The sequence below is a fragment of the Phoxinus phoxinus genome, assembly GCF_949152265.1.
Source record: "Phoxinus phoxinus genome assembly, chromosome: 23".
Classification (NCBI taxonomy): Eukaryota; Metazoa; Chordata; class Actinopteri; order Cypriniformes; family Leuciscidae; genus Phoxinus; species Phoxinus phoxinus.
This window is the reverse complement of record NC_136898.1, coordinates 6,005,154-6,020,109: the sequence shown is the minus strand read 5'-3', so window position 1 is coordinate 6,020,109 and position 14,956 is coordinate 6,005,154. Positions and strand designations below refer to the sequence as shown.

The 14,956-nt window shown below is 36.7% G+C and overlaps 2 protein-coding genes across 2 annotated transcripts; one reads left to right on the top strand and one right to left on the bottom strand.

Moving 5' to 3' along the window:
• tmem120b (transmembrane protein 120B) lies at positions 1 to 7,424 on the top strand. Its single transcript, XM_079599302.1, has 12 exons — positions 1 to 145; positions 1,061 to 1,179; positions 1,270 to 1,386; positions 1,888 to 1,947; positions 2,029 to 2,124; positions 2,212 to 2,301; positions 2,950 to 3,015; positions 3,101 to 3,162; positions 3,263 to 3,355; positions 3,438 to 3,502; positions 4,069 to 4,137; positions 5,439 to 7,424. The coding sequence occupies exons 1-12, from the start codon at positions 83 to 85 to the stop codon at positions 5,550 to 5,552; spliced, it is 1,014 nt and encodes a 337-aa protein (XP_079455428.1). The 5' UTR covers positions 1 to 82; the 3' UTR covers positions 5,553 to 7,424.
• A 533-nt stretch (positions 7,425 to 7,957) lies between these two features.
• On the bottom strand, positions 7,958 to 14,218 carry rhof (ras homolog family member F). The gene is made up of 5 exons (XM_079599493.1): positions 12,830 to 14,218; positions 12,432 to 12,519; positions 10,892 to 11,001; positions 10,423 to 10,557; positions 7,958 to 9,302 (listed from the first exon to the last, which is right to left on the bottom strand). Exons 1-5 carry the CDS (start codon positions 12,956 to 12,958, stop codon positions 9,138 to 9,140), a joined length of 627 nt encoding a protein of 208 aa, XP_079455619.1. The 5' UTR covers positions 12,959 to 14,218; the 3' UTR covers positions 7,958 to 9,137.
• Positions 14,219 to 14,956: the final 738 nt, after the last annotated feature.

The following is a 14,956-nucleotide window of genomic DNA, read 5'->3' as shown; positions in this document are numbered from 1 at the left end:
GAAGAAGCGGAGTTTATATAAATAGCTGGAGCGCCTACTAGCGGCAGTGGGCGGCACAGCAGCGCCAGCGCCGACGGGTACAATGTCACTGGAGAGATGTCAAAGTGAATGGACTGAAATAGATCAAGAATATCAGCAATTGCAGGTTTGGACTAAACGGATATGTGTTATATTTGTTCTCAGATAGCCAAAAGATGAATATTGTGTTAGTAAATAAGCAAATGAGCCTGTTTTAGATGTGTATGATGCGGCTAACAGGCTTTAGCTCATCAGATGAACTGATTTTCTTTTGTTACTGACTATACATTTGTATTAAACCAGTGTTAGTTCTCTTAATAACATATTCAAATTACGAAATAATAAGCCTTATATTCGGTCTATTATTTGAATAAATGTGGTGTGCTCCTAAAGTACATATGATAATGATTCACGAATTGAACTGGTTAAACCAGGTGAGATGTTAACCAAGAGTTGTTGCTCAACTGTTAAAATGATCTTAAAATGATCGATTCTTGAGAGCCAGGGTCAGATTACAGGATGATGACGACCTAGTCATTGAATCAGAGATTGATATGAAGTTCATGAAGCTCCAGGGGTTTGAATACTGTCAAAAAGTGTTTTTAGGGCATGGTAATACTGTGAAGTTTGGACATATACACCACAGTAGTACCCTGGTATTCTTTGAATTACCTTGGAGTACTACGTAAAAACCATGAAATATGGTAATCATTCAATGCTATGATATCCATCAAATATTCATCTTGTTTATTGTGTACAAATAAGTTATGCGTGTGCTCATGTAAATAACATGGTACTAGAATACTGTAGTCTTTCAGTACTATGGTATTACCATTATTAATCTACGCTCGGCTGTCATCTGTTACTTAGAGATCGAGATGGAAAGAATTGTCCCGTGCTTAAAATGCCCTTCTAATATTTGAAATACCTCATGCTTGGAATGGGAGCATCCAGTGGATATCATTTGCCCATTGAAAGGCCATGCATGTATTAGGAAACCATTTTGATGCCATGTTGACTTTAATTGCGTCTTGTATTTTAGGAAACGCACAAAGTGTACAGACAGAAGCTGGAAGAGCTGACGAACCTGCAGGCGATATGCAGCAGTGCCATTAGCAAACAAAGAAAAGCCCTGAAAGACCTCAAGCAAAGTCTTCACAAGTAAGTGCAGAGTTTCAGATGTTGCTAAAGATCATGAGTACACATTCACAATGATGTAAACCGATCCCTTTTCTCTTTTGTTGACAACAGGTGTAAGAAAACCTGCAATGAAAAAGAATCAGAGGTGATAAATGACCTGCAGGTCCAAATTAAAGAGAGGCAAAATGTCTTTTTTGACATGGAGTCCTATTTGCCAAAGAAAAACGGGTGAGTTTTAGTTCTTCATTCTGTGTTATTTATAATACCACAGTTATGTGGTTAGGTTTTGAGGCTTTTCTGATATCTTAAAGAAGGTATGGTTATGGTATGAAGTCACTAAAGGAAGTTATCCTCTATATCAGTTACTCCCTGAAACGCCTTGAATGTCGTCTTGAGTTTTCTTCCTGGAACGAACATGTCACCTCATTTAAATAATTCCCACCCAAGACAAACGCAAAAAACAGGGCGTAGCCTGGTTGAGTTGCATTAATAGTGTTGAAAGTGAAACTTGTGGTTATGACTCAGAAACGCACTCAAACACACTGGTCCAGCCCACCAATCAGAGCACACTGCCCGACACTAAACAGAGCGTTACTGACATACTGGGAGAAGAGGTGCTGAAACAATGTAAAATGTGTGAAAAATAATGTGTTAAATAATGAAATCCTATTCTAGTAGATCCCAAAAACAACATCAAAACTTTTTAAAACGGTTTTCTTCTCTTTTTAGATTGTACTTAAATTTGGTCCTTGGAAATGTGAATGTCACGCTCCTCAGCAACCAAGCCAAGTGAGTCGGATGTGAGCATGTCCGTTGAGCCCATAGAGAGTTCCCAGAACAAAATGACTAATTTTGTGTTTTTCAAAATAGATTTGCGTACAAAGATGAATATGAGAAGTTCAAACTTTATATGACTATAATACTAATGTTTGGTGCCGTCACCTGCCTCTTCCTTTTCAACTACCGGTAAGTCGAGAGATCTGAAAAATGTAATGTTATTCCGTGGAGGAAAAGGTTCTGTTGGAGTCTAACATGCAGATGTGTGCTTCACAGGGTTACAGATGAAATCTTCAACTTTTTATTGGTGTGGTATTATTGCACATTGACAATAAGAGAGAGCATCCTCATGAGCAATGGGTCACGGTGAGTTCACGTTCACTTTAAAATGTATTTGTTCAGTGGGAGACGCAGGTTCAAATCTCTCGTCCCAATACTTCTTACCTCTAAAGAAGAAGAAAAAAGTGGCAAAAAAAAGCTTGAAATAAAATATTTGATTGTATGTATTTTTTTTGTCTGTTTATTTAATTATTTGGTTGTAGCATTTTTTTCTTTGTTTTGTTGATATTTAATTTATTTGTTTTTATTTATTTGGTTGTAGTACTTGTATAGTAGTAATACTGTAGTATTTTACGTGTGCGTGTGTGCGTGTGTGCGTGTGTGCGTGTGTGCGTGTGTGCGTGTGTGCGTGTGTGCGTGTGTGCGTGTGTGCGTGTGTGCGTGTGTGTGTGTGTGTGTGTGTGTGTGTGTGTGTGTGTGTGTGTGTGTGTGTGTGTGTGTGTGTGTGTGTGTATTATATTTTTACAACCTTTTATGTTCGATGCAATTAATCGTTTTGACCGCACTCATTTATTTATTTTTAGTTCATGTATTTATTTGGTTGTGGTATTTAATTTAATTTGTTTGTGTTTATTTATTTGGCTATGTATTTAATTTACTTAGTTTATTTATTTAGATTTTTGTTGTATTATGAAGATTTTGATTTAACTTTTTTGATTTATTATTTCTTTGTAGAATTAAAGGCTGGTGGGTGTCGCATCACTACGTCTCAACCTTTTTATCAGGTGTTATGTTGACATGGTACGTGTTTTAGACTTTACATTAAATAATTACATTATTTTTTTCCCATCCACAACTTATATTTAATTTCCCCTTTTCTTTTAAGGCCAGAAGGTCCAATGTATCAGATGTTCAGAAGTCAGTTCCTGGCTTTCTCCATCTATCAGAGTGTGTATAATCTATTCGCTGCTCCGTATGTTTTTGGCTTGTGTCACAGTGAGGTTGTTTGCTGTTATTCTTTATAGTGATGGTGTTGTTTCTCTGGCAGGTTGTGTGCAGTTTCTACAGTATTATTATCAGAGCGGCTGCTTGTATCGATTACGGGCTCTGGGGGAAAGAAACCAGCTAGACCTGACAGTGGGTAAGAGTTGTGACAGATTTGAATCATGGGAGAAATGTTGATCTGTATGATGTCGTCAGTTACTCTCGTGTTACTCTTACAGAGGGCTTTCAGTCATGGATGTGGAGGGGGCTCACGTTCCTCCTTCCGTTTCTATTCTTTGGTCATGTGAGTTACAGCATTTATGTGTTGCCTTTTGTTTCTCATGCATCTTTTCCTTTTTGAAATATTGATTCTTATGCAACTTTGTAGTCACATTAAAAATAAGTTCATGTATTTTTTTTAAAGTGTTTATTGCATTTGACAGTGTAACGAATACATAAATGAATACATTTATTCAGCAAGGATGCATTAAATTGATCAAAAGTGACAGTAAAGATATTTATAATACGTCTATTTCAAATAAATTCTGTTCTATTTATCAAAGAATCCTGAAATGGTTTCCACTAAAATATCAAGCTGCACAACTGTTTTCCACATTGATAATAATAAGAATTTTTATTGAGCAGAAAATCAGCATATATGAATAATTTCTAAATGAGCATGTGACATTGGAGACTGGGGTAATATTTTGCAGTAATGCTTCACAAAATTACTGTTTTTACAATATTTTTGATCGAATTAATGCATTAATTCGAAAACAGAAAAAATCGTATTGACCTTACCTTTTGAACGCTGGTGTATATTGATTCAGCTCATGTAAGATATTTGTTGCTTTTCTGTCCTCTGGTCAGTTCTGGCAGCTGTACAACGCTGCGTCCCTTTTTAAGCTGTCTGCCCGTGATGACTGCAAGGAATGGCAGGTAAAGAGACACAACACTATTATTGCTCAAAACCTCAAGTGTTCATCTTCTGCACTGTTATTCTTCAAATCATGTTGTTTATTGAGGCGAGATGTGCTATTTACCTAAGAAATTTAAAGAACCATTTTAATCCAGTAGATGATGTAAAAATCCTTGAATTCAAACTAAGAGGCTCCTAATAAATATCATAGACTAGAAGGTGGGCTCGTTAGAATTGGGCCAATTAATGACTGCTTAAAGCGGACCTATTATGCAAAATTCACTTTTATATGTTGTTTGAACACAGATGTGTATCCACAGTGTGTGTAAACAGCCAGCCTATAATGGTAATCCACCCACTCCATTTGTTATAATCCCCATAAATTATAGGCGCAGCAGTCCATCATTTCTGTTTCCTCGCTGTAGCAGCTGAATGTATACAATGTCTGCACTTTACAAATGTTCTGTTATTGGATGTACCAATGAACACAAGAGTCTCCATAGACTCCCTGTGGTTGAATTTCATTTATGAAGGAAATGTGCCAATGAAAGTCGTTGAAGTGATATGTATTTGCGCAAAATCATTTTACGCCGGACTGCTTCTCAAAAGAGGGTCAGTTCAACCCTGGATATACCCAAAAGTTGTTTCTGAAAGATTTTTAGATTAACATGACGGTACATGCTAGTCGATGAGTTAAATCAGCTTAACTCCACAACAACTAAATGCATGTATCCACTAACCATTCAGAATCGTCCAGTTGCATTTCTAAAAGTTGTAACTGAGTCTCCACCAGTGTCCGACTCCGGTTCGAATATAAGGCCGAACTCCGCCACTGACCATTTTTGGCAGCGTGACATTCTCCAGTATTTTTGTTGCCGGAGTATCTGAAACGCAAGCTGTTAAAGCTCCGCCCTCTTCTGGAAAGGGGCGGGAAGCAGCAGCAGCTCATTTGCATTTAAAGGGACGCACACAAAAATGGTGTGTTTTTGCTCACACCCAAATAGAAGCAAATTTGACAAGCTATAATAAATGATCTGTGGGGTCTTGTGAAAACGGGCATAATAGGTCTCCTTTAATGCCCTTGAAACAACCCCGGACACCCTAACAGCGCTTTAGCAACATGCTAGGGACCACTATGAACACCTTAGCCACCCATTACAAACTTGGCAAGTTTTTCACAGGATTTAGTACACTTTAATGTTTTACAGAAATCATGCAAACATTTAAAGCTTTACTTCAAATAACTGATTGATTAATTCATTATTTATTCATTTAGCTAGTACTGCAAATTGATTTTTTGCTCAAATGTTTTATCTTCCAGGTGTTCATGCTGGCCTTGACGTTTCTTGTCCTGTTCCTGGGAAATTTTCTCACTACTCTAAAAGTGGTCCGCCAGAAGGTTCAGAAGAACACAGAAAAGGTGAAAACTAACTAGCGAGAAGCCAACTGGAAGATTTCATACGCAGCGAGGCCAGTGTGGATCTCAAAGAACTGAACTGCAAAAAGCGCACAAAACTGTTTCGTCTATCCCACGAGCTGCTTGGAGAGGGTTGAAGGGAGATGTTGACGTCTGCCTTAACCTATTTCAACAGCGGCAGTGGAAACTCAAGATTATGTGTCACGTTGCCCTATCGTCTGCCATGTTGTTTTTGCTCTTATTTATGCAATCACAGCAATTAGAGGGTCATGTTTGGGTTAGAAGCCACTGACAACCTTCAGACACTACATGAGGAGACTTTGATTCACGTTTGTTTTGTTCCTGTGCATGGATATGTTTACAATAAGCCACATTTCAACTTTATGCAACGCAGCGGGAAGGCTGTAGAACTAAAGATGCTCAGTTCATTGCAGCATCTCAAAGGGATTTTTGGTTTTTAATAAAGCTGGATAGTGAATAAAGTACTTTTTCTCCTACGAGACATTTTAGCCTAAGCATATGTTACATATTTGTGGGAAAGCATTGATGCTGGTACTTGAAGAGAATGGTGTGTTTTCAACGTCGTGGCTTGTTAGTATGGTAATTGAGCAAGGTCAAATTTTTTAATTAAGGCAACATGATACCGCGAAAAAGTGGATTTATTTTATTAACGATGGCAATAATGCTTCTGTAAAACTTTATAGTATATTTAAATCAAAAAGAAGCATCCCTTTTTGTTTTGTTTCATGATTTCCACCTGTTTGGTAGTTGTATTTAAAGGCATAGTCATGCAATTGTGTTATAAGTCAAAATAACAGTTGAAATGTTGAACAATGTCTTGCTTAATGTGAATGAATGCTGTTTGGAAGTACATCTGCTGTAATTGGACGAGCTGGTATATGTGACTGTGTTACTTTTACTGACTGTGTCAAAGAAAAAATATTTCATTGTTTACCATCAGGGAGTTTGCTGACAAGACCTTCTTCCTACGTTATATTACACAAGCAAGTAGTGACAGAAGTTGCATTTGGTTACTGGATGATTTGTTGGCTTTAATGGTCTCCTTTGTCTGTTCACACCTGATTTACTAGTTTAGCCTGGAACACAAGTGTTACGAGTTTCACAGGAACGTCTGGATTGTAACTGAAGCAAAACGCTGTAATTACAGGCATTTCTCATGTTGGGAAATGCTTTACTGAACAATTAACCACTCCTTAAATCATGCGTAATAGTTGTCACGATTCACAATTCATCAGTGCTTGTGTTGAACAAAATAACTGCACTTTTTTTTTGCTTGAACTTTAAATAAGCCTTCAGACTGGAGGGAAAAAAGGTTTCTAAAGGGCCGATTAGATATCAAGCTGGATTTCTATTGACCTTCTGTTGCTGTAGAGCAAATAAATTCAATCTGATGCAATCTGTGTGGCCTATGTGAAAATACTATTATTTACACCTTCACCTGCAGATGGCGCAAGTGTGACACATGTTCCTCTATTTAGGACTTGTTAAATGTGGGTAAAATAAATGATGCTGTTTTTACTTTTTATTAATTAAAAAAAAAAAATACAATTGCAAAATTCTTTCAAACAACATAATTTGCCCCTATTAACTGACAGATAACACTAAACAAGACGTCGTGAAATATCAATCACATGTCTCCACGACAGGGCCAAGCACATTAAACAGGAGGAAATTGGCCATGACATTTTAGCCAATCAGAATGCATATCTTTTGTTCAGTCATTTTGCTTGTTCGGTTTGCTGACAGTGGGTGGATGACATCATTTGAAAGGCGTGGTTGTAGAAAGGGGGCGTGTGGTTGAATTTGGCAAAATTGTTGAAATTGCTTATAAAACTTTTAAAATAAAACTCTGTCCAGTTGTAAAGCTTTTATTAATGTTTACTAATTATTTTAATAGTATTATTAGAATCATATTTGTGACCAGTTCATTACTTTTTTATTATCATATTTGTATCCGTCCTCATAAATAACATACTGTATTTTATAGAATACAATAGCCTATATAAAACAAGTAATGATATGTAGCTATATAATTATAAATAATTTATGTAAATAATTAACTTACTATACCTTGAAGAGTAGCTTCAATGACTTGTAAAAAATAATAAAAGCATATGCAAAGCACATTGAAATGCATAAAAATAAATGAACATTGATAAGTAACATTTCAACCTTCAGTTTTGTAGCTGTGACACGCAGCAATATTTGGAGACTTCCGTTACCGCAGTCGCATCCTGCTCAGGAGTTTTTAAACTAACCACAACACGATCACTTTTGTATTTTGACCAAGTTTGTTTTGCAAACCAGGCAGAGATTTTCTACATATATCTGCCTAAAATCTCAAAATTGCCTCATGCACAATGAACAGCATCAGCGCCAAAGAAATGAATACACGGCTATATAAAAGAGCTGTAGAATTTTAATAGTTTCAGACACAATTTCCTTCAATAGGCATATAGCCTACACAATATATAACTTAAAACACAGGTTTATTTGTGCAATCACACACAGGGTGGAACAGACAAATGGTTTCCACATTAATGATTCAACACTTTCTGGCATCTATGTTAGATCTGAACAACTTAAAGATAGTAAATAATTCCTGTACTGATAAACAAAAAGTGAGATTCCAGTTAAAATGGTGGGTCTACAGTAAGATCCGCTCTGTGCTATCATGTCTCTGGACCGGAGCTGCGGGGGTTCGCGTGACAATGACGTCAAACCAGACTTCATTTGTCCCATTGAAAAGCATATAGGCCTACACTATCTGAATCGTTCCCCTTTCCCATGTGCCATGTAGAAAATAGTAAGTGCGTAGTAGTAATAGTAACAGTTTACCAAGTTTCAGCGTCTATTTAAAATGTATGGGGCAGGACACTTTGTATTCTAGAGAGCATTTCATTGGACAGAAAAATCTGATGAGAAGTTGAAGTGCAGAGTGATGTAATCAAAATCATTGATCCATATTTGCAGAAGAAGTGAGAGACTAAGTTTTAAATGCGTATGTCATTGTTTTGAAGCACACTATCTTATAGATAACAGTGAGGCGAACATCTTCACTCTAAAAGCCAAAAAACGTCCATTTTGATTTCATAAGGCCCGTTCACACCAAGAAAGAAAAATACTGTAACTCAAAAGTTTTACATTTCAACTGCAACTATTGTGTAAGTAGATAACATGAATTACACAACAAACATGTTATACCCGAGTGCATAGCCTAATAATGGCAGTTACTTGAGTCAGTTGTGCGTTAAACATACTAGTATTATACAACAGTGCACAACAGACTGTAACCAAACTTCCAACGTGAACTATGAGATATGATCATCCCTGAGACAGCAGCAGCAGTTTTTACATCTTCTATTGGATCCACGATCATATCAGTAAGTTGGAAGAATGTGGTATGGACCGGTAAGCCTTGCTTGGTGGGAAGATTGTGAGGAGACAATGTCCCAAAAAAAATATTCCTTCGAGAAAGCTTAAACAATACTGAGAAGCTTTGCAGATGGTCCCAGAATGTTTACAATATATCATAGTCCATATATACAAAACTTGAACAACATCGATTTCTTTCAGGAACGGTCACAGAATGGTACAGTGTTTCCTCCTCTTCTTGTGTCTTGCTTTAGACCGGGCCGCTAGCGCTCGCTTGGTCGCTTCTTTGAAAATGTCCTCTACGTTTTCTCTATATTTAGCCGAACACTCCAGATATACTTCAGCGTTAATTTCTTTCTTGACCTGTTCACCCTAAGAAAGAGAAATGAAGGTTAGTTACTCAGGACTTCCATTACTAAACATAACTTTTTAGCTCACACCCCCCAATAAAACACAACCAAACAAAGCAAATGACAAAAACTCATCAACATTCCTCAACCTGTTTTATATGAACTTATGTGGCAAAGCCTGATCTCTAGTTACTTGGTTAGTCCATAAAGCATTAAAACAATAAACAACACAAGAACCTCGACAACAATGTAAAAAGCAAAACGTTTATATTGCTTCAAATGATTTCTGTTTTAAATATGTTGTTCTTTAGAACTTTCTGAAAAAGGTCATGGTTTCCACAAAAATATTAAGCAGCAAAACTAACTCAATATGACACACACAAAGGCCTATATATGAGCTTGACATTAACACCCGCCAAATGCGGGTGGATTTCAGTGGTGTGTAAAGCTGCACTCCTATTAGCCACTTTGGCGGGTTGAACTTTGTATGATAATATATACATTTTCCAACTGTAGTCTTTTAAAAAGGCGTGTTGTCAAAAATATTGATTTTTCAATTTATATATCAATGCTGAAATATCTGAAACGATTCCAATAGTCATTTTCCACAGAACACACGATACCAGACGCGCTTTCCCGTTCTCTCATCTCTCCGACAGCGAGTTGACACAAATCTGGATGAATATTGTTGGTGTTTCAGTGTATTGCACATAATTTTACTTATTCCCGCAGATTTTGTGCTCACATCCAAAGTGCGCGCACATAAAGCCGCCTCTCAGTGCTAAATTACACTCTTTTTCACTGCTTATTGCGCTTTAACAGTTAAATACACAATATAATATCAAAATGCCGGTCTCGACGAACATTCACGTAAACACAGTCGGTTATGTTCAAGTGAACGTAAACAGTTGAGAAAGAAAACGCATGTGTAACAGTATAATGGATCTGTGTGTCAGGTCTTAAAGTGACAGCTGCCTAATTATGCGATAATATAAAAAATATATCTATGGCGGTTTTCCCCCATGGCATTCAATGTCAAAATTGTGGTCGGTGAAAATGCTGAGTGGCTAGTAACTTTGTCAACAACAAAAAAAAGTGAATGTCAAGCCCTGTATATAGTATAATGTAAATATAATGTCAACCTGGAGGTAGGTGATGGGCGCCAAATCTAAGGCTTTGAGCTTCCTTGTCTTCTCCTTGTCTTTTCGCAGGTCCGTTTTGCACCCTATCAAGATAATGGGGGCGTCATGGCAGAAATGATTGACCTCCGGATACCACTGTAGGAGGAGAGGAAAACATTGCTCAAAACAGAACTTCTTCTTTTATGTAAATACTTGTTCTGGTCTTCCTCAATGCTCTAATGGTGTACTGTCTCTATCTTTAGGCCCTGAATGAACAGTCCCTTTGCTGTGCCTTTATTTAAACAGGGCTCGGCACATTCCTCTCAGCTGACATGGCAGGAAGGTCCCAGAAATACTGTTTGTTTTCGGTGGTGGCCCATCTGTATAATCATCTACACTCCAGGCCAAAGTTTATCAGCTCACAGTTGTCAGCAAACAACGTTAAAACAGACTTTCATCAGTAAACCGATTCATTCCCAGCGGATTTCACCTTTGTTGTGACATTGTCGAATGATGTTGGATTGGTCACATCGTAGCAGATGATAGCAAGGTTTACTTCTTGATACGACAGAGGCCTCAAGCGATCATAGTCCTCCTGGCCTGTCAATAAACAGAGTTTGGTTAGAAGGAAATGACATGTCATTTTTCCACACACTGAATACAGTGCTAGTTATCTGGAGTGTTTCTATGGTGATATAGACAACAAGTCACTCAAGCAGGGGCGGAGACATCTGACCCTATAGAGCATCTTCCTGTATGTCGTATTTCATGAACAGTATTTTGATGAAAAACCGAGATGTGGTAGAAAACCCACATCCTGGCTTCAACATCCTGTTCCAGAGAGGCAGAGAAGGTCCAGGCAGCAGTGTGTGTCTGATAAGCAGCTCAATTACTGAAGATGTCGTTCAATTTATTAAAAAAACATGTACTTTACTGAATTTATCATGGAGAAATGTGGATTATATAGACGTTAGGGGTTCACTGGAAGTAAATTAGACGAAGATTAGATCAGTACCGCAATATTCCACAGGATTTTGATGTGTGTTTTTAAATAAGCTATAAAATGTCTGATGACTAGTGTGCTTGATAAAAAAAAAATGACACTCCCTTACTATGGTCATCTAAATATAAAAATATGTCCTGTAGTTCCTCGATGTACAGATGTTTTAACTGCTAGAATATGATCCAACATTAACTCAAATACCCATTTTCTACAAATTTGGAGCTTCAGAAATGAAACAAAATGACTCCAGTCTTCAGTATCACATGATCCTTCAGAAATTATTCAAATTTTCTGAATTGGTGCTCAAAGAAACATTTCTTATTCTCAACAACGTTGAAAACAGTTGTGTTGCTTAATATTTTTTGTAGAAAGCGGATAATTTTTTTTCACGATTCTTCGAAGAATAAAAAGTTCAAAAGAACAGAACTGATTTTAATTCGAAATCTTTTGTAACATTATATATGTCTTTAATGTCACTTTTAATCAATTGAATGCGTCCTTACTGAATAAAAGTAATCTTTTATTTTTTTATATAAACCTTACTGACCCCATACTTTCGGGTATATATGAACAGTGGAGTATATGATGAAGAAGTACTAAATGTAAATAATTACATGAATAAAATTTGCATGAAATACATGCAATGTTCATTACACATTTAGCATATGGCTTTTAGATTGTTGCACCACATCCGCAGACTGATTCTGGCCCAATAAGCCACTGCTTGGAAACTGGCGTGTGATTTAAGAATATTAATATTTTGCAATGGCTAATATAATTCATTTTAAGTAAATACAGTAATGCTGTTAGAAATATATAGAGTATTTTAATCATAAAATATGATCAAAATGTGCATGCTGCCTGACCTGAGATGACAGCTCTGAAAACTATTAGTAATGACCTCACACTCATTTTGCATTTAACATTCCTGCCTAAATATTTAATCAATGAAGTGTGTCACTATAGAGAATGAGGCTTGGTATCTAAGGTGTGTCTCGCGTCTGACAGGGTGGATGTTGACACTTACCTGCAGTATCATAGAGATTCAACTGAATGTCTTTTCCTCCATAAGACACAGTGGTGACATATTTGTCGAACACAGATGGAGCATATTTCTGTTGAACATCAAGATCAAATCAGATACAGGGATATAATGGTGCATGAAAAGGTCTTGTTTCTACAAGACACATTACAATCAAGGCGTAGGCAGAAACCAGAATTGCTGTCTGAGTGGAAACCCTTGCTGAGGATATTGTGTAAAAAAAAAAAAAAAAGACTGTTATACATTTTGCAATATTTCCTTCTCTGAAACTCTACATGTAAATGTGTGTTAATGGTTATTTCTGTAACTTTCTAGTCATTTGGAATTGAAGCAAATCTGGTCTACTCACACTCAAAAAACTGTCAAGTATCTAAAAATCTCACCTCAGGGAAATCTCCTTTGGCGTACACCATTAGCAGGGATGTCTTTCCACAACCTCCATCCCCGACGATCACAATTTTGAGAGCATCAGCTTGAGTGCCATTGCCGGCTACAGTGCCGTTCTGGGTCATGTCCTTTTACGCGGCCCGCACTGGCCAAGTCAGTTCCTCCAACAGGTGCCCAAGAGCACAGAAGTGTCAGGTAAATTCATGAGACTAAAACTCTGCCAGGTAAGCATGCTGCCATCCAGTCCTAACTTACTCCTCCTCTTGCTTTTTTCCCCCTTTCTTTTCAAACCATGTGACTGTTCAGCCCAGATCAGAGCGCGCTACTGTAATTGAGGCTGTGTGAGATGTGTGAGTTTTTCCTGTCTGTCTACACACGCTCTGCACTCTCACCAGGCGGAGTACATGAAGACACTCCCTCGAGCCGGTCGTAAGAGAGGTGACTTCTCACATTCTCCAGAGGGTGGATAACAGCATGTTGCTCTGAATGATACATACTTGAGATAGGCCATGACGCTGTGATTATTCTAGCAATTTGCTGATCATCGGGTGGATTATATAATTATGATGATTTTACATGAATAATATCTATTACAAAACTAAAAGTGCTAATTGTATTACTGAGGGATTTACACACACACACACACACACACAAAACAGTATTATTTTAGTTTCAATGAGCTACTATTGTAGTTTTTTAATGTTTTGAATTTCTTTTTATATTTTAGTTAGTTTTAGTAATTTTGTGTTTTTGTTTAGTGTCTATACAGTAAACTATAATAACCCTGCTTATAAAAAATATATAAACATTGATGGATATGTACATGCATTAATTAATTGTTTCTCATTTAAAAACTATTTATTTGAATGTTAATAATAAATATTATTGAAAATGAGCATTCAGTTAAAAAAAAAGCAATGCAATGCAATCATTATCTAAATGTCTCTTATTATTTTTTTCATTTGTTTACAAATAAACTTATTTAAAATGTAGGCTACTTAATGTGTATGTTCTTAAACGGACTTTGTCTTTGTTTATGAAATGTAAATAGCCATATAAATGAACGACATATCAGGGAGTGGATCTTCTATGGTGGCACTTTATTAATCTTCTTAATAGTTACATTTTAATGAAAATGTATTGCCTTTAATATTTAAATACAGCAAAACTACAAGAGGCCATGTAGTCCCATAGCTAACGAACACTGTTGCCACGAAGCAAAGCAAAACCTTCGGGGCCCCTGAGAGTAGCTACACATTTCTTAATTTATTTGACCAATGACCAATGGGTGACTGTTAATGCACCCCCCGCACCGTCACAGCCAATGAGAGACTAGAAAAGGTTGTTGTTTTTTCTGCTCACAGATAGGAGGCGTCATCATTATCTTGTTATGACTGTCTCGTCACATAACTATGAAGAAGATATACTGGTTCCCAAACACGGTAACAGAGAGAGGAACTACTAAAATTGATTATGAAGCCCACCGTGTTCTCACATCATTTATATGGATTGTTAAGGTAGCCTACATAAACAAAAAGGAGCATTAATCCAATTACAAAGGACAAAAGCGGCCTACAGCAGGATAAAAACGGAAGTGCCTGTTTTCCACCATATGGGCCCCTTTTGCCTCCGTCATACATCAGTTCACACACAGCGAAATAATACACATTAATGTTAAAATAGAACGTCAATACCGTTTCGCTGAAACAGAAAATTATGAAAGAATGTGGAAAATAAATAAATAAAACTAAACATGTCAATAAATACAAGACGATATGTCTGCATGTAAGAACAATATTTATTACGATATAAAAACATTTAAGTGAGTGCAGCATATTTTTGTAAATATACTTACCATACTATTAAATATATTACAATCCATCATTATCACAATTCTAAATAAGAAAAAGTTGAAGTAAAAAAATTTTTTTTTTTTTAAATCCCCACCGTGAGAAATGCGCATTGCATTTGGTTCTGTTTAAGATTTCCTCGGACTTCAGATTTTAAAATGAACATTAAAAATAAAATTTACATATTACTTCCATTAAAAATCCTGTGTAGCCTAATTTTGATTAGTCTACACTCATAGTCTCCACAAGACATAAAAAAATACAAAATATTTC